This window comes from Schistocerca serialis, chromosome 3 (genome assembly GCF_023864345.2).
Source record: "Schistocerca serialis cubense isolate TAMUIC-IGC-003099 chromosome 3, iqSchSeri2.2, whole genome shotgun sequence".
In the NCBI taxonomy this organism is placed as follows: Eukaryota; Metazoa; Arthropoda; class Insecta; order Orthoptera; family Acrididae; genus Schistocerca; species Schistocerca serialis.
This window is the reverse complement of record NC_064640.1, coordinates 946,162,757-946,183,837: the sequence shown is the minus strand read 5'-3', so window position 1 is coordinate 946,183,837 and position 21,081 is coordinate 946,162,757. Positions and strand designations below refer to the sequence as shown.

Here is a 21,081-nt window from a genome sequence, read left to right as displayed (position 1 = left end):
CTTACACAGTTCACATTATCATCTATTCATGTGATGGGTATTTATGAGATTTGTACCTAGACAGGAGGAGACAATACGGTTGTGAAGCTATGAAAATGGAACATTTGGGCAATGTTTGTAAAGGTTCAAAGACCAATAAATTTAGAAATTGATTTTTGAAAAAAATAGTTCTCAGACCCCTGCACTTGCAGTTACTTCATGGTTGTTCTGCTTTAGCTGTGACCTCGACCTAAGTGGGTAGGTGTTGTACTACCAAAGCAAAGGTCCAAGGTGCAATCATTAGTCTGTCATACTTCTACTTTTTTCAGTTATTGCAACTTTCACTATAACGTTATGTAACTCAGTTCAAATGTTGCAGGAAGACATGGAGAATACCACATCGAGTACATCCATGACTAGTAAAATTGAACTTCATGGTCAGAATATTCTAATTTTTAAATGTGACAACAGCTTCTATGCTATTTATTGTTAACCATAATCTGCTATACTGGATGAAGAATTTGTTCTTTCAGATTATGATGATGCAATGCAAAAGGCCCAGGAAGTGAGTTCAGAGGTGAACCGCTTAAGTAATGAAATAGAGAATAAGATTAACAATAGAGTTGGCTTAATTAAGAAAAATGTAGAAGAAAACAAAAAGAAACTATCAAGCAAGTGCTATGAAATAACAAAAACAAAAGCTGATATTAAAAGAGCTGAAAGGTGAGTTATGGTAATCAGATCAAATTCCATATTATATAACAACACACTACATTTTAGGATTTTGCTTTTGTACAGATTTACAGATGAATTTGGTATAGTTGCTCACCCACTTGTTCAGGGTGTCATACCAAAAATAGGACTACTGCAGCAACAGACAGAAATTAAAGTAAACATGATTACCAGATTTGGGTTAGTTCTACCAACAGTATTTAATATTTGACACATCATCTTGGTAATTTTTAACATTTTTATGCAGCGACAGCAACTGATATTGTTTATATAAGAATATACAGCCTACAGTTGCAGGTTAACTTTATCGTTTACCTAGGTTTCAACATTAGTAATAACGTCTTCTTCAGAACTGCCAAAAGTAAATATTATAATGTGCTAGTAAATTATATTAGATATGGTCATCCTACAGGATACAACGTTTTGTGGTACTTACATATAATATTATTTAAATGTTTGCCTAAAACAAGCCATGTCCTAAGTCAACTTTAAAAAACTTGATGCATAACCAAAAGGTTTTGTCACTTCTATTACAGTTATATATCTTATATATACATCATCTTGGGGCATCTGAATAAAAGGGACATTTTATGAAGTTACGAACAAATGAAGAATGTGCACATTGTAGATGGCTAAAAATTTGATACCTACTCAAGTACCTGCAAGTATAAATGTGAAATGTGATGATGGAAGCTAATAAATTTGTTACACACCAAAAAATTTCAATAATTCAAATGTATTATTAAGGGTGTTATATAACAAAAACAGTAAAATTCATAAGATATTAAATGTTAATGGAGAACCATTAGCAGATTATAAACAAATGAGAGCACCTACTGATAGGGATTACATGAAATTTTTATAAATGATTATCAATTCACAATTCATATTGATGTATGTACATTGAAGGAATAAACTGATGTAAACATTTTCTCTTAAACATTGACTGGGCACCCCTGGGTACAAAGCTCACCAACAAAAAGTACCTGTGCCTTTTACCATCCCATTTTTGTTTTACAGTTGTGAACCCATGCCTATTCCTTCATTATTGCTTCGTCTAACACTGTGATAAGTAGTGTTGTCATATTTCCAAGTGAGCAGCATTAATATAAAATAAACAGCAAGCTCAGTCAGAAAAAAATTTACAATCCATGCAAGAAAATCCCCCAGACTTCACACTACCAAGTCCTCCAATGAGGTAGTTGTCTATGAGATAATGGGGATCGAGATGTTAAATACAGTAATATCGAACCCAACATTAAGTATCTGCTCGTTTATTATGAATTAACTTTAATTTGATCATGTAGGTACAAACACACCTGCTCGAATACAGAGTTTGGAACACAATGAGATCAACAGTTTTCTAAGAAGTTCGTTCTCAAAGATGAGGCGGTCGACTCTTGCAGTCGATAACTGCCACAAGATAATTAGTAATCGATTAAGAATTGGGCTGCAATCTGATACTTCTGTGCCATTTAATCCTTTGAGTGGATCATTAATGTGGGGCAACTTTTGTACATAGCAACAGTGTGATGTAAAGGAAGTGTATTTTGTTGTTGTTTGATTAAACAGGGATTTAGCTCACATAATATAAGTTTCTTTTATCATTGTTTAATTAAACTAAGATTACAGTGTGAGTTTGCTCATATATGTTTACATTGGTACCATAAAATCAGGTATTCTTTATATGTGTGTAAATTATGTCCCACACCTGCTTGTATTACAAAAATTGAGATGCCCACTCTAGGGTTAACTTAAAAATGAGTTTGTTTGAAGGCCTAGAATCAGCACTCCAGATAAACATTTTTGTACACTTTAGTGGCTATATGAGTGTGCACCAAAGTGTGGTACTTCGGGCCCATATAAAGAGAACTTACAGAAAGTAATGAACGGGCAACATAGTTTCAAGGCAGACCTACTGGCTGAGTGGAGGGAAGCATATAATGTGACAATGTCAACTGAAAATTTAATGTATTTACAGATGGATTTCTATCGATGTTTATCAGCTGTTTTCTGTAGTAAGCTATAAAATATAGCACTAATGACATTAAAAAGTCTTTGGATGGCTAAAGGCATCAAAATATTATGTGCAAGTAAAAGGAAATTGTACAGAATGATTAGAAGAAACATAGAAATGATATTAATTTCATATTATGAGAAATACTGTGCTTTTTAAGGAAAGATGTTAAAGAATTAAAGAAACCTCTTTGTAATGTCAGAAATTAATCATTCAAATAATGAAATTAAATTTATATGTAAAACTTTTTAACAAAAATGAGTACTTTGTTATTAATGATACAGCCAAATAACAAACAATAGCAGTCAGGTAGCCAATGTATTTAATGATCATTTCTTGGAAGTAACTGAGAAGATTGGCATTGGCAGCTCAAGGAATAAAGAAATAGAATATATGCAAGAAGCAATGCTAAAGCCTCATAAATACAGGCCAATCACAATAACACTATAATCTGCCCAATAAATTAAGAATGTAACTAACCCTCTCAGAAACAAAAATTCTCATGTAGTTAAGCATATCTCGGGGAACATATTAAAAATCCTGTTCTTCACATACATCACAAGGGATATTTCCTGTCTGGCTGTGAAATATGCTACTGCTGAACCTCTTTACAAGAAAGATAAGAAGGCATGGATTGATAATTATGAATCAGACACTCGACTTGAAACCTCCTTAGAGGTATTTGAAAATCTTATGCATGCAAGAACAAGTACACTCTTCCCTCTCAAAATATGATAGATATTCAATCTCAATTTGTATTTCATAAGTTTATGTCCACAGGACATGCAATTTTTACAGTTCAACAATCAGGATGTATAAAACGTAAAAGACAAATTATGCCAATTGCTATTTTCTTTGACATGACATGACATGACATTACATTACAATAATATTTGTTCCGTAGATCATTATACGACATTTTGTAATGATGTGGAATGTGTCAGTTTAACATAAGTTTTCTTTACATGACATGTCTTTTTTTTTTTTTTTTCAGTTACTACTTCATATCTAAAAATTCATCTATTGAGTAGGCATTGTCATTGAGAAATTCTTTTAATTTCTTTTCAAATGCTGGTTGGCTATCTATCAGACTTTTAATGCTGTTTGGTAAATTATTAGAGATTTTTGTGGTACCATAATTCACCCCTTTTTGTGCCAAAGTAAGATTTAACCCAGAATAGTGAAGATCATCCTTTGTTCTAGTGTTGTAGCCATGCACTTTGCTATTATTTTTGAAATGGAATGGATTATTAATTATAAATTTCGTAAGTGAATATATGTATTGTGGAGGTAATGTGAATATCCCAAAGGGTAAATAAGGGCCTGTGAGGTGATCTTGGGTGGGCTCCAGCTATTATTCTGAGTACATGCTTTTGTGAAAAGAATACTTTTTCTCTTAATGATGAATTACCTCAAAATATGTCATATGAAAGCAGTGATATGCAATAACCCTAATAGCATAAGAAGCTGAACCTAAACATTCCAGCTGATCATCAATGTGTTTCTTCCAATTCAATTTCTCATAACAGACCTCACCCAGAAATTCGGAATATTTTGCCTTAGCAACAGACTTCTGTTCAAAGTCCATATTTATCAATGGTGTTATGCCATTCACTGTACAGAACTGTGTATACTAGATTTTCTCAAAATTTAGTGAGAGTCTATTTGCAGAGAACCACTTAATAATCTTCTGAAAGATGTTGTTGTTGTGGTCTTCAGTCCTGAGACTGGTTTGATGCAGCTCTCCATGCTACTCTATCCTGTGCAAGCTTCTTCATCTCCCAGTACCTACTGCAACCTACATCCTTCTGAATCCGCTTGGTCTCCCTCTACGATTTTTACCCTCCACACTGCCCTCCGATACTAAATTGGTGATCCCTTGATGTCTCAGAACATGTCCTACCAACCGATACCTTCTTCTGGTCAAGTTGTGCCACAAACTTCTCTTCTCCCCAATCCTATTCAATACTTCCTCATTAGTTATGTGATCTACCAATCTAATCTTCAGCATTCTTCTGTAGCACCACATTTCGAAAGCTTCTATTCTCTTCTTATCCAAACTATTTACCGTCCATGTTTCACTTCCATACATGGCTACACTCCATACAAATACTTTCAGAAATGACTTCCTGACACTTAAATCTATACTCGATGTTAACAAATTTCTCTTCTTCAGAAACGCTTTCCTTGCCATTGCCAGTCTACATTTGATATCCTCTCTACTTCGACCATCGTCAGTTATTTTGCTCCCCAAATAGCAAAACTCCTTTACTACTTTAAGTGTCTCATTTCCTAATCTAATACCCTCAACATCACCCGACTTAATTCGACTACATTCCATTATTCTCGTTTTGCTTTTGTTGATGTTCATCTTATATCCTCCCTTAAGGACACCATCCATTCCGTTCAACTGGTCTTCCAAGTCCTTTGCTGTCTCTGACAGAATTACAATGTCATCGGCGAACCTCAACATTTTTATTTCTTCTCCATGGATTTTAATACCTACTCCGAATTTTTCTTTTGTTTCCTTTACTGCTTGCTCAATATACAGATTGAATAACATCGGGGAGAGGCTACAACCCTGTCTTACTCCCTTCCCAACCACTGCTTCCCTTTCTTGTCCCTCGACTCTTATAACTGCCATCTGGTTTCTGTACAAATTGTAAATAGCCTTTTGCTCCCTGTATTTTACCCCTGCCACCTTTAGAATTTGAAAGAGTGTATTCCAGTCAACATTGTCAAAAGCTTTCTCTAAGTCTACAAATGCTAGAAACGTAGGTTTGCCTTTCCTTAATCTTTCTTCTAAGATAAGTCGTAAGGTCAGTATTGCCTCATGTGTTCCAACATTTCTACAGAATCCAAACTGATCTTCCCAGAGGTCAGCTTCTATAAGTTTTTCCATTCGTCTGTAAAGAATTCACGTTAGTATTTTGCAGCTGTGACTTATTAAACTGATAGTTCAGTAAGTGTCAGGACTGGCTCTCCCAAGGCCGTCAGTAGTTCCAATGGAATGTTGTCTACTCCGGGGGCCTTGTTTAGACTCAGGTCTTTCAGTGCTCTGTCAAACTCTTCACGCAGTATCGTATCTCCCATTTCATCTTCATCTACATCCTCTTCCATTTCCATAATATCGTCCTCAAGTGCATCGCCCTTGTATAGACCCTCTATATACTCCTTCCACCTTTCTGCTTTCCCTTCTTTGCTTGGAACTGGGTTGCCATCTGAGCTCTTGATATTCATACAAGTGGTTCTCTTATCTCCAAAGGTCTCTTTAATTTTCCTGTAGGCAGTATCTATCTTACCCCTAGTGAGATAAGCCTCTACATCCTTACATTTATCCTCTAGCCATCCCTGCTTAGCAATTTTCCACTTCCTGTCGATCTCATTTTTGAGACGTTTGTTTTCCTTTTTGCCTGCTTCATTTACTGCATTTTTATATTTTCGCCTTTCATCAATTAAATTCAATATTTCTTCTGTTACCCAAGGATTTCTACTAGCCCTCGTCCTTTTACCTACTTGATCCTCTGCTGCCTTCACTACTTCATCCCTCAAAGCTACCCATTCTTCTTCTACTGTATTTCTTTCCCCCATTCCTGTCAATTGTTCCCTTATGCTCTCCCTGAAACTCTGTACAACCTCTGGTTCTTTCAGTTTATCCAGGTCCCATCTCCTTAAATTCCCACCTTTTTGCAGTTTCTTCAGTTTTAATCTACAGGTCATAACCAATAGATTGTGGTCAGTCCACATCTGCCCCTGGAAATGTCTTACAATTTAAAACCTGGTTCCTAAATCTCTGTCTTACCATTATATAATCTGTCTGATACCTTGTAGTGTCTCCAGGGTTCTTCCACGTATACAAACTTCTATCATGATTCTTAAACCAAGTGTTAGCTATGATTAAGTTGTGCTCTGTGCAAAATTCTACCAGGTGGCTTCCTCTTTCATTTCTTAGCCCCAATCCATATTCACCTACTACGTTTCCTTCTCTCCCTTTTCCTACACTCGAATTCCAGTCACCCATGACTACTAAATTTTCGTCTCCCTTCACTATCTGAATAACTTCTTTTATTTCATCATACATTTCTTCAATTTCTTCGTCATCTGCAGAGCTAGTTGGCATATAAACTTGTACTACTGTAGTAGGCATGGGCTTTGTGTCTATCTTGGCCACAATAATGCGTTCACTATGCTGTTTGTAGTAGCTTACCCGCATTCCTATTTTCCTATTCATTATTAAACCTACTCCTGCATTACCCCTATTTGACTTTGTGTTTATAACCCTGTAGTCACCTGACCAGAAGTCTTGTTCCTCCTGCCACCGAACTTCACTAATTCCCACAATATGTAACTTTAACCTATCCATTTTCCTTTTTAAATTTTCTAATCTACCTGCCCGATTAAGGGATCTGACATTCCACGCTCCGATCCGTAGAACGCCAGTTTTCTTTCTCCTGATAACGACGTCCTCTTGAGTAGTCCCCGCCCGGAGATCCGAATGGGGGACTATTTTACCTCCGGAATATTTTACCCAAGAGGACGCCATCATCATTTAATCATACAGTAAAAGCTGCATGCCCTCGGGAAAAATTACGGCCGTAGTTTCCCCTTGCTTTCAGCCATTCGCAGTACCTGTTTCCCCTTGCTTTCAGCCATTCGCAGTACCTGCACAGCAAGGCCGTTTTGGTTATTGTTACAAGGCCAGCTCAGTCAATCATCCAGACTGTTGCCCTTGCAACTACTGAAAAGGCTGCTGCCCCTCTTCAGGAACCACACGTTTGTCTGGCCTCTCAACAGATACCCCTTCATTGTGGATGTACCTACGGTACAGCTATCTGTATCGCTGAGGCACGCAAGCCTCCCCACCAACGGCAAGGTCCATGGTTCATGGGGGAAGTTCTGAAAGATATTATTTACAATTTCCTCAGCTAATTCTTGTTTATTGGGTGTGATTTCTATACTTGTATTATCAGCAAAAAGAACTAGCTTTGCCTCTTCATGAATATAGAGTGGCAAGTCATTAATATATATTAAGGGGAGTTGGAACACCCTATCCCAACAATGTTAAATTTAGTAACTTGGCTTCCCTCTATTTCAGAAACAACTGTAGTCATTGACATGAAACTTGTACAGGACATTAAACTGTGTATTCTGAGTCTACTGAACTACAAGAATTGTATTTTAGCTACTACTTTTGGAAATACAATTTTTTAATTACACAGTTAAAATTGTGTGTACTTTTTTGTATGTTATCCTAAATAATTTTAATGTACATAACATTATGTTCTTGTTTAAGTTCAGTAGACTCAGGATATATATGTTGTTACTCCCTCATAATTTGAATACTGTACTCAAGGTGGTTTCTGAGATTTATAGAAAAATGCAACAGAAAATGTAAATTTTCAGGAATGCCTTCTAAAGCTTCAAAAGACTGTAACTCACTAAATATATGCTTAATTATTTTTTTATTTTTAGTCACTCAGAAGCACCCTGCATCATACTGTATATCATCCTCTTGATTTTTTCCAAGTTTCTTCTTCTTTTCTTCTTTCTGGACTCAGTGGCCGATTGTGCTGCATACTCTGCTTTATCAATGCAAACCTTGCAGAATGATATTTTCACTCTGCAGTGGAGTGTGCGCACTTGCCAGTGAATGGCAAAGTTCCCGAGTTCAAGTTTCGGTGCAGCAGACAGTGTTAACCTGTTGGGAAGTTTCAGTGCAAACCTTGTCCCCTGTTAAAGTTTTCTGATGCAGTTTACTCCAGGATTAATTCCCATATGCTGTAGCACTTTCACCCTACCAATGTTGCCATCATTAAGAGCAATAACAGCATCAGTGACCCCTCACTTTAGTTTCTTCATTCCAACAGAAACATTTTTTGGTAAGCAAGTCCGTATAAGATTATTGATTGGGATTTTGAGTCTAACCGTGTACACACTTCAATAATTCAGGATTTGCCAGGTCTCTGTAAATAGGTTTTATGATATCCATAACTGCTGCTGGGATGGAATGTTTGTGGCTGTATGAACTGTTTGAGTACTGGGCATTGCAGTAGTAGCATCATTAATCACGTCCACGTCCAGGAGGGCAAAGGTGGTGTATTGGTTTTCATCAGTTGACAGTCTGTGAAAGAAGGTAGCCCATACTGCCTGCCTCATTTTCAACAAATCCTCAGTATCAATTCTAATGGCCATCCCATAATACTCTTGTAGTTCATCAATCATTTTGTCTATCAGCCTGCCTCTTATGGTTTTACCATCATAAAGATTCTTGTCTCTCAAAATTTGTTTCAACTTCCTCAACCTGGGGCCAATCCTCTTCTGGACACAACCAACACATTCCAGCTTTCTGATAATGCTTTTGAGTCTACATCACCTAAGAACTTACTGTAACACAGTCCCATTTCATTCACAGATTGACTAAATATTTCAATAGCTGCAGAGGCCTCCATATGACCACTTGCCCCTTCATAATTTCTGTCAGAGATATACCCTTGCCGGCCGGTGTGGCCGTGCGGTTCAAGGTGCTTCAGTCTGGAACTACGTGACGTCCTTAGGTTAGTTAGGTTTAAGTAGTTCTACATTCTAGGGGACTGATGACCACAGATGTTAAGTCCCATAGTGCTCAGAGCCATTTTTGATATACCCTTCTTCATTCCCTGATTTAAGCTTATAACATTGTTTAGTTAAAACCTGGAAATCTGTTACCTTTCTAGTATCCACACTGGTCACCATAGCAACAGAATCCTTAGAACTGTACTCGCACTTCTGCCAACCAAGTGCCATCAAAAACTACTGGTATATCAGTCATACCATCATTTATTTCAACATCATCTTTTGCAACACCCGTCATTGACTCACAAGCAACAGATTCCATGGCAGCTCCAATAAATCCTGATACTTGTCGATTTTACAAGGTGGGTGTGGAATATTCACCATAGCACACATTTTTTCTGCTGCACTGTGTCCTTTGCCAAAAACTCTCAATCCATAAAACCACCTAACATTTACTTCAAAATAATTATCTTTACACTTATCACAATTCCAAAATGAATGAGTATATTTATGACCGGCACAATTAATGATGAGTTTCCTAACTAGCCATTTGATACCTCACTGTCTTCATGTAAACTAACTAGCCCTCCACTATTTTACAACACACACATTCACCTAACAGCCTTGCTAGGATGTCTAAATCTATCCAAATATAATCTATCCTACGATTTACATCACTTTCATTTTGAGAAAACTGTGTATCACAACATTATTTTTGATCTTCAAAGCACTGATGGGTGTTTCTCTAGATACTGATGAGTTTGCCTCTATTTCATTGTTGGTAACTTTACACACCACATGTTGAACATAAAATTTAAAAATTTAAAAAATAAAAAAAATTAATTTAAAAAAGTCATGTATTATTGTTTTTCCTGACATGTTTTACATCCTGGAGGGCCTCTTCACTTTGGATAAATTGGAATGAAAGTAAATATAATGCAGTCTAAACTAATGTTTCCCTTTATTCAAAAATCTATTACCATGAAACCCATGCATATGCAATGAGAATATTGTACAATGCTACCAGTATGGGCATAAGAAAAGTAGTATATTGCAGCTACTTTGAGTCAGCAATATGGTGTGGAATTGTATTTTGGGGTAACTCAAACCATATGTGTTGAATACTAAAACTTCAGAATACTGTCATTAGTAACATGCACAATATAGGACGAAGAAAATCATGTCACCCACTCCTAAAGAATCTGAGTATACTAAGTGTTCCCCCATTATACATATATGAGCTGATTATCTTTGGACACAGTAACCCTGATTTATTTGTAGCAAATCATTTTCAACATGATTACAACACAAGAAATCAAAATAATTTTATGCTGCCCACCCACCATTTAAAACTTTCTCCACATTATATGGGTATGAAAATTTATGAGAAAGTGAAAGGAAGAGAATTGCTCAGCATAAATTTAGAAACACTGAAAAAAATCCTTATATGAGAAACTAGTGCAGAAATGTTACTATTAATTAGAAGAATTCATAAATGACAGCCTGAAAATTTGAGCAGTATTTAGGACTGTTAATCTGAAAAGTTTGTTACTTTTGAAGAAAAATTATTAATTGCTTAATTGTGCAATTATTCAGTACTGTATATTATGGTACTGGTTTTATGTGGAAAGTTGTCAACCATTTATTGTGTTTTGACAAGTCTCCTGTACTTTTAAGTCAATGGCTTGAAATTGTATATTATGGCACAATAAACTTCTGCGTCTACTTCTGCTACTACTTCTTAAAAACACTTCATTTGGCGCCATACTTTAATTTTTGAGAGTTTTACCAATCTATTCATCACTTTTCCTCAGAAAAACATTACTCTGATACAATACAATACTGTTTTTGACAGTGCTACCAATACAAACATGTAATTTAACCTTTATAACACAGCAATTCACAGCCTTCTATATAAAAAATTAACAAATTTATTAGATCTTGAAGTAAGGCACATAAAAATTTAAACATTTTCATCCGGTGTAGATTATATTTTAAAAAAATAAAATAAAATGCTTCATAATTTTATTTGGAAAATTGCAAATTTTATAATGATATAAAAATCCAAAAACGTGAAAAAAGTTTTTTCCATTGTAACTCGCCTTAATAATAATAATAATAATAATAATAATAATAATAACATCCCAGAGCGAGCAAACAAACAAAGAACAACATGCACCAATTAAACAATCAGAGGAAAACGAAATCTTAAGACAGCCACCAGAACAAGCACAAATAGAACACGAAGTGACACAAATGTTAGATATACAAGAAAAATTTCAGCTAACATATATAGAATACAAAGACACCAATACAGACATTAGACCATTCTTGCGTAGACCACCAAATAACCCACAAGTCGAAACAACAATAAAAACTATCAACACAATCATACACAACAAAATAAATGAAAACACAACTATGGAAGAGTTACAACTACTGGTATATATAGGAGCACTCACTACACTAAATATACACACTAGGCAGAGATCAGAACCAACCAACACACAGAAGAAACCCACAAAACCAGCATGGCAACACCGGCTACAGATCAAAATAGAAAAACTGAGAAAAGACATCGGACAGCTAACACAATTTATAAGAAATGAAATCTCGGAAAAAAAACGAAAAAAGTTAGGTAAAATCTCACAACAAGAAGCGACAGAGCAATTAGACGAAAAGAAGCAGAAATCACAAGCATTAGCCAAACGACTCAGAAGATACAAAAAAAGTGAAAATAGAAGGAAACAAAACCAAACATTCAACACAAACCAAAAGAAATTTTACCAGACAATAGATAACACACACATTAAAATAAACAATCCACCAAACATAACAGACATGGAATACTTCTGGAGCAACATATGGTCAAACCCAGTACAACATAACAGGCATGCACAGTGGATACAAGCAGAAACAGACACATACAAGATGATACCACAAATGCCTGAAGTGATAATTTTGCAACATGAAGTCACCCAAGCAATTAATTCTACTCACTATTGGAAAGCCCCTGGAAATGATAAAATAGCAAATTTCTGGTTAAAGAAGTTCACCTCAACACATTCACATCTAACTAAATTATTTAACAGTTACATTGCAGACCCATACACATTGCCTGATACTTACACATGGAATAACATATCTGAAACCTAAAGATCAAGCAGACACAGCGAACCCAGCTAAATATCGCCCCATAACATGCCTACCAACAATATACAAAATATTAACTTCAGTCATTAAACAGAAATTAATGACACATACAACACAGAACAAAATTATAAATGAAGAACAAAAAGGCTGTTGCAAAGTAGCACGAGGATGTAAAGAGCAACTGATAATAGATGCAGAGGTGACATATCAAGCTAAAACTAAACAAAGGTCACTACACTACGCATACATTGATTACCAAAAAGCTTTTGATAGTGTACCCCACTCATGGTTACTACAAATATTGGAAATATACAAAGTAGATCCTAAATTGATACAGTTCCTAAACATAGTAATGAAAAATTGGAAAACCACACTTAATATCCAAACAAATTCAAATAATATCACATCACAGCCAATACAGATTAAGCGTGGAATATACCAAGGAGACTCATTAAGTCCTTTCTGGTTCTGCCTAGCTCTGAACCCACTATCCAAAATGCTAAATAATACAAATTATGGATACAATATTACTGGAACATACCCACACAAAATCACACATTTGCTATACATGGATGATCTAAAACTACTGGCAGCAACAAATCAACAACTCAACCAATTACTAAAGATAACAGAAGGATTCAGCAATGATATAAGTATGGCTTTTGGAACAGACAAATGTAAGAAAAATAGCATAATCAAGGGAAAACATACTAAACAAGAAGATTACATATTGGATAACCACAGCGACTGCATACAAGCGATGGAAAAAACGGATGCCTATAAATATCTAGGATACAGGCAAAAAATAGGAATAGATAATACAAATATCAAAGAAGAACTAAAAGAAAAATATAGACAAAGACTAACAAAAATACTGAAAACAGAATTGACAGCAAGAAACAAGACAAAAGCTATAAATACCTATGCCATACCAATATTGACCTACTCATTTGGAGTAGTGAAATGGAGTAACACAGACCTAGAAGCACTCAATACACTTACACGATCACAATGCCACAAATATAGAATACATCACATACATTCAGCAACAGAAAGATTCACATTAAGCAGAAAGGAAGGAGGAAGGGGATTTATCAACATAAAAAACCTACATTATGGACAGGTAGACAATTTAAGAAAATTCTTTCTAGAACGAGCAGAAACTAGCAAAATACACAAGGCAATCACTCATATAAATACATCGGCTACACCACTGCAATTTCATAACCACTTCTACAACACTTTAGATCACATAACATCAACAGACATGAAGAAAGTAAATTGGAAAAAGAAAACACTACATGTCAAGCACCCGTATCATCTAACACAGCCACACATCGATCAAGACGCATCCAACACATGGCTAAGAAAAGGCAATATATACAGTGAGACAGAAGGATTCATGATTGCAATACAGGATCAAACAATAAACACCAGGTATTACAGCAAGCATATTATTAAAGATTCCAATACCACAACGGATAAATGCAGACTTTGTAAACAACAAATAGAAACAGTAGATCATATCACAAGCGGATGTACAATACTAGCAAATACAGAATACCCCAGAAGACATGACAATGTCGCAAAAATAATACATCAACTACTTGCCAAACAACATAAACTAATAAAACAACACGTTCCCACATACAAGTATACACCACAAAATGTACTGGAGAATGATGAATACAAATTATACTGGAACAGAACCATTATAACAGATAAAACAACGCCACATAACAAACCTGACATCATACTCACCAATAAAAAGAAGAAATTAACACAACTAATCGAAATATCTATACCCAATACAACAAATATACAAAAGAAAACAGGAGAAAAAATTGAAAAATACATCCAACTGGCTGAGGAAGTCAAGGACATGTGGCATCAGGATAAAGTTGACATTATACCAATTGTACTATCGACTACAGGAGTCATACCACACAATATCCACCAGTACGTCAATGCAATACAGCTACATCCAAACATATATATACAGCTACAGAAATCCGTAATTATTGATACATGTTCAATTACCCGAAAGTTCCTAAATGCAATATAACACATACCGTACAGTTAAAAGGAAGTGACGCTTGATGAAGGTCTGTGTCACTCTATTTTTAACCTGACTTAACGTCTGAGAAAGTGAAAGATAATAATAATAATAATAATAATAATAATAATAATAATAATAATAATAATAATAATAAACCCCGTGGAGGCCCGGGAAAAGAATCGGCCTCCGGTATGTTCTGCCAGTCGTAAAAGGCGACGAAAAGAACAAACCACTAATAGGGCCAACCCCCCTTTTAGTGTGATTAGTTGGTTCAGGACAGAACTAAAGAAGCCTCGGACAAGCGGCGTCATGGTCGGGGACGACGCTTGAACCCTATGCCCGCCCACAATGGTAACGACACTGCTAGCCAACTGGAAAATGATTTAAATCCAAATGGAGGTGTTTTGCAGGATATGCTTCCTGCAACCACCCTAGAAGGAAAACAAAGACAGAGGATGAGATGGTCAGATGAAGTTAATAGACACCTCATGTTCTGTTATTACCAAGCAACAAACCTAGGAACCAACACAACTGGATACAGATCACAAGTATACACAACATTTATTACCAGATACCCAGAATTAAAATTTTTAACAGAACAATGATTAGCTGATCAGATCCGTGTAATAATAAAAAATAACAGGATACCACAGTCAGAATTAGAAAACATCAAACAACAAGTACAACAAATACTGGAACAAAATAATGTGCAATCAGAAGAAGACGAAAATACAGTAATGGACTCAAACATCCCAGAGCAAACAAACAAACAAAGACCTCCACCCATCAATTAAACAATCAGAGGAAAATGAAAACTTAAGACAGCCACCAGAACAAGCACAAATACAACATGAAGTGATACACATGTTAGATATAGAACAAAAATTTCAGCTAACATATATAGAATACAAAGACACAAATACAGACATTAGACCATTCTTGCATAGACCACCAAATAACCCACAAGTCGAAACAACAATAACAATAACAACTATCAACACAATCATACACAACAAAATAAATGAAAATAAAGCTATGGAAGAGTTACAACTACTGGTTTATACAGGAGCATTCACTACACTAAATATACACACTAGGCAGAGATCAGAACCAACCAACACACAGAAGAAACCCACAAAACCAGCATGGCAACACAGGCTACAGATCAGAATATAAAAACTGAGAAAAGATATCGGACAGCTAACACAATTTATAAGAAATGAAATATCAGACAAAAAACGAAAAAGGTAAGGTAAAATCTCACAACAAGAAGCGATAGAGCAGTTAGATGAAAAGAAGCAGAAATTACAGGCATTGGCCAAACGACTTAGAAGATACAAAGAAAGTGAAAATAGAAGGAAACAAAATCGAACATTCAATACAAACCAAAAGAAATTTTATCAGACAATAGATAACACACACATTAAAATAGACAACCCACCAAACATAACAGACATGGAACACGCCTGGAGCAACATATGGTCAAACCCGGTGCAACATAACAGGCATGCACAGTGGATACAAGCAGAAACACACACATACAAGATGATACCACAAATGCCTGAAGTGATAATTTTGCAACATGAAGTCACCTGAGCAATTAATTCTACGCACAGTTGGAAAGCCCCTGGAAAAGATAACATAGTAAATTTCTGGCTAAAGAAGTTCACCTCAACACATTCACATCTAACTAAATTATTTAACAGTTACATTGCAGACCCATACACATTTCATGATACACTTACTCAAGGAATAACTTATCTGAAACCTAAAGATCAAGCAGACACAGCAAACCCAGCAAAATATCACCCCATAACATGCCTACCAACAATATACAAAATATTAACTTCAGTCATTACACAGAAATTAATGACACATACAACACAGAACATAATTGTAAATGAAGAACAAAAAGTCTGTTGCCAAGGAGCACGAGGATGTAAAGAGCAAATGATAATAGATGCAGATGTGCCATATCAAGCTAAAACTCAACAAAGGTCACTACACTACGCATACATTGATTACCAAAAAGCTTTTGCTGGTGTACCCCCACTCATGGTTACTACAAATATTGGAAATATACAAAGTAGATAGTAAATTGATACAGTTCCTAAACATAGTAATGAAAAATTGGAAAACCACACTTAATATCCAAACAAATTCAAATAATATCACATCTCAACCAATACAGATTAAGTGTGGAATATACCAAGAATACTCATAAAGTCCTTTCTGGTTCTGCCTTGCTCTGAACCCACTATCCCACATGCTAAATAATACAAATTATGGTTACAATATTACTGGAACATACCCACACAAAATGACACATTTGCTATACATGGATGATCTAAAACTACTGGCAGCAACAAATCAACAACTCAACCAATTACTAAAGATAACAGAAGTATTCAGCAATGATATAAATATGGCTTTTGGAACAGACAAATGTAAAAAAAAAGCATAGTCAAGGGAAAACACATTAAACAAGAAGATTACATACTGGATAACCACAGCGACTGCATAGAAGCAATGGAGGAAAACAGATGCCTATAAATATCTAGGATACAGACATAAAATAGGAATAGATAATACAAATATTAAGGAAGAACTAAAAGAAAAATATAGACAAAGAGTAACAAAAATACTGAAAACAGAATTGACAGCAAGAAACAAGACAAAAGCTATAAATACTTATGCTATACCAATATTGACCTACTCATTTGGAGTAGTGAAATGGAGTAACACAGACCTAGAAGCACTCAATACACTTACATGATCACAATTTCACAAATATAGAGTACATCACATACATTCAGCAACAGAAAGATTCACATTAAGAAGAAAGGAAGGAGGAAGGGGATTTATCGACATAAAAAACCTACATTATGAACAGGTAGACAATTTAAGAAAATTGTTTACAGAATGAGCAGAAACTAGCAAAATACACAAGGCAATCACTCATATAAATACATCGGCTACACCACTGCAATTTCATAACCACTGCTACAACCCTTTAGATCACATAACATCAACAGATACAAAGAAAGTAAATTGGAAAAAGAAAACATTACATGGCAAGCACCTCTATCATCTTACACAGCCACACATTGATCAAGACGCATCCAACACATGGCTAAGAAAAGGCAATATATACAGTGAGATGGAAGGATTTGTGATTGCAATACAGGATCGAACAATAAACACCAGATAATACAGCAAGCATATTATTAAAGATACCAATACCACAACAGATAAATGAAGACTTTGCAAACAACAAATAGAAATAGTAGATCACATCACAAGCAGATGTACAATACTAGCAAATACAGAATACCCCAGAAGACATGACAATGTAGCAAAAATAATACATCAACTACTTGCCAAACAACATAAACTAATAAAACAACACGTTTCCACATACAAGTATGCACCACAAAATGTTCTGGAGAATAATGAATACAAATTATACTGGAACAGAACCATTATAACAGATAAAACAACGCCACATAACAAACCTGACATCATACTCGCCAATAAAAAGAAGAAATAACACAACTAATCGAAGTATCCATACCCAATACAACAAATATACAGGAGAAAAAATTGGAAAATACATCCAAGTGGCTGGGAAAGTCAAAGACATGTGGCATCAGGATAAAGCTGACATCATACCCATTATACTGTCAACTACAGGAGTCATACCACACAATATCCACCAGTACATCAACGCAATACAGCTACATCCAAACGTATATATACAACTACAGAAATCTGTAATTATTGATACATGTTCAATTACCCGAAAGTTCCTAAATGCAATGTAACATATACTGTACAGTTAAAAGGAAGTCTCGCTTGAGCAAGGTCCGCATCACTTTCCATTTTTAACCAGACATAACGTCTGAGAAGGGAAGGAAATAATAATAATAGAACTGAGACTAAACCCTGTGGGACACCTCTTGATACCTCCCAGTTCAAGGATTTGGCTGATTTTTGCAGACTACCTGTACTGTTAATTTAACCCTTCTGAATTCTTCCAGTTAAATGTGAATTAAACCATTTGTGCACTGTTCACTCATACCAAAGTACTTAAAGCTTATCTAGAAGCTTTTCATGTTTCACACAGTCAAAAGCCTCTGAGAGATCTCAATGGGTGATATTCAGTTATTCAGAGCATTTAATAGTTGATCAGAGGATGCATATATAGCATTTGATGTTTAAAGCCTTTCTGAAAATGAAATTGACATTTTGTTAGTGCTTCAGTTTTACAAAATGTGAAGCTACTCTTGAAGACATTACTTTTTCAAGAAATTTGTATAAAGCTGTCGGAAGTGAGATTGGGCAGTAGTTGTTAGCATCAGACCTATCCCCTTTTTTATGCAATGCTTGAACAATAGCATATTTCAGTCTATCCAAGAAAATGCATTGTTTCAGTGAGCTACCACATATGTGGCTGAGTGTCCTACTTATCTCTTGGGAACAAGCTTTTAGTACTCTATTGGAAATGCCATCAATTCCATGCAAGCATTTACTTTAAAGTGAATTTATTATATTCCTAATTTCAGTAAGAATGGTGGGCTGAATTTCAATTGTATCAAATTGCATAGGTATTGCCTCTTCCATATATAACCTCACATTTTGTAATGAAGAGCTAGATCCCATTTTTTCTATGACACTTAAAAATGATTATTAAAATATTTTCTAGTTCTGAATTATTGTTAAAATTTTTATTGAGTTTGATAAAAAATAGTCTTCCTGTGCTCTGTTGTCCTGTTTCTATGTTAACAATATTCCAAATTGTTTTAATTTTATTATCAGAGATGCTAATCTCAGACATACTGTACATACTTCTGGATACTGACAATCTACCATTATATGGCGAGAGATGGGAACATGTAATGCACCAAGGAACACTGTCAAACATGGATTGATTGGTGGTCCAGGTATTATGTTGTGAGGAGGCATAATGTTGCATGGGAGCACATACCTCCAAATCTTTGAACATGGTACCATCAACAGTTAATGTTATTGTGACCCTGCACTCCTTCCCCATTTGTGTCTTTTCAGGGATGCATTCAACCCTGACTTCATTTTTATGGATGACTGTATTGTTGTCACTTGGGGTCACATTGTGAATAGAAGGCTGAGTATGGAGTGTGTGTGAGTGGTCCTGTTCACAGCCAGAGGCATTAGTGGCACAGTGATATCTGTAGTAATATTTATTGATCATGTAAAGGGTACAGAGTTATAAGTGTATCCAAAGTGATGGTTGGCAGCCTGGTGTGAATGTGTGTGCCACAAGGAAGTGCTAATGCTACATTAGCAAGATGTGATATCACACCACAGATGAGTGCCACAGCCATGTGCAGTATTGGTGGCAATGAAAGTGACAAGGAGGTGTCACCTGCCCAGAAGTTCTGTGATGCAGTGCAACTTCCACCTCAGCACTCTGGAAGACAGTTCATCATATGCTTCAGTGGAGGTTGCTGACTATGGTCCATGATGTCAGTTGTTGTGAAGACGGTCCTGGTTATCCACCATGGATGAACCAAGACAGCAGCAGATGCTCATAAATTGACCAGGAGCCTATGTGAAGGTGCAGTGCCTGGTTGGTGAGGGGATGACGGCTTGCAGATAACCTGCGATGATCCATAGTAGAAGAGGGATGGCTGCATCCTTGTCTTCTCATCCATGACGACTCAGTGGACAGGAACAGCAGGCCATGGCTATGATATCCTTGCGTATTCTCGTATTTGAGAGGAGTAATATTGTTTATTGATAGCTGTAGAGTATAAATTCACGGAGTCGTTAGATATTAGCAGTAGGATGGATAGGGTGTCTGCGTGCTGCGTGCGGGCACAGGAGGAACCGGCCGCAGTTCATGAGCAGCTGAGCATGCTGTTGGCCATGGTCAGCCGTCTTCAGGCTGCTGCCTCAAGGTGCAGTGACGGTGGAGGGTCTGGCGAGTCACTTGAGACACCCCAGGTGTCGCTTGCTGCGTCCGCTGACTCAGCTGCCGAGGCACCTTCTACTGTACCTAGCACGTTGGGGCCGCCCTTACCTCAGGGTGAGTGGCAGACTGCAACGCACTTGCACCACTTGAGGCAGATGGTCAATGTGAAGGCTGTCTGGCTGGCCTCGCCCGTTCATCCTGTCAGTGGGCAGGTGGCCACTCCTTCAGCAGGGCCTGAGCAGGCACACGGTGGCAAAGGCTTGCTTGTTATTAGGAGCTCCAACGTTAGGTGGGTGATGGAGCCCCTTAGGAAAATGGCGTACAGGGCTGGAAAGAAATCCACCGTGCACTCGGTTTGTCTGCCGGGGGGCCTCATTCAAGATGTGGAGGCAGCCTTGCCTGCAGTTATCGAGCATACGGGGTGCAGTCGTCTGCAAGTAGTTGCTCACATTGGCACCAATGGTGCCTGTCGCTTAGGTTCTGACGTGATCCTCTGTTCGTACAGGTGGCTGGCGGATTTGGTGAAGACCACTGGCCTCGCACGTGGGGTGCAAGCAGAGCTCTCTATTTGCAGCATCGTTCCCAGAGTCGATCGCGGGTCCTTTGGTTTGGAGCCGAGTGCAGGGTCTCAACCAG

General features: G+C 36.7%; 1 protein-coding gene across 1 annotated transcript in view; it reads left to right on the top strand.

Annotated features, from left to right (window-relative positions):
- The window catches only part of LOC126471334 (structural maintenance of chromosomes protein 4-like), a 153,142-nt gene that overhangs the window by 81,796 nt on the left and 50,265 nt on the right, over positions 1-21,081 (top strand). Inside the window, exons 9-10 of the mRNA XM_050099455.1 lie at positions 513-702; positions 778-891. Coding sequence (XP_049955412.1) covers positions 513-702; positions 778-891 — 304 coding nt within the window. The remainder of the gene's footprint in view (positions 1-512; positions 703-777; positions 892-21,081) is intronic.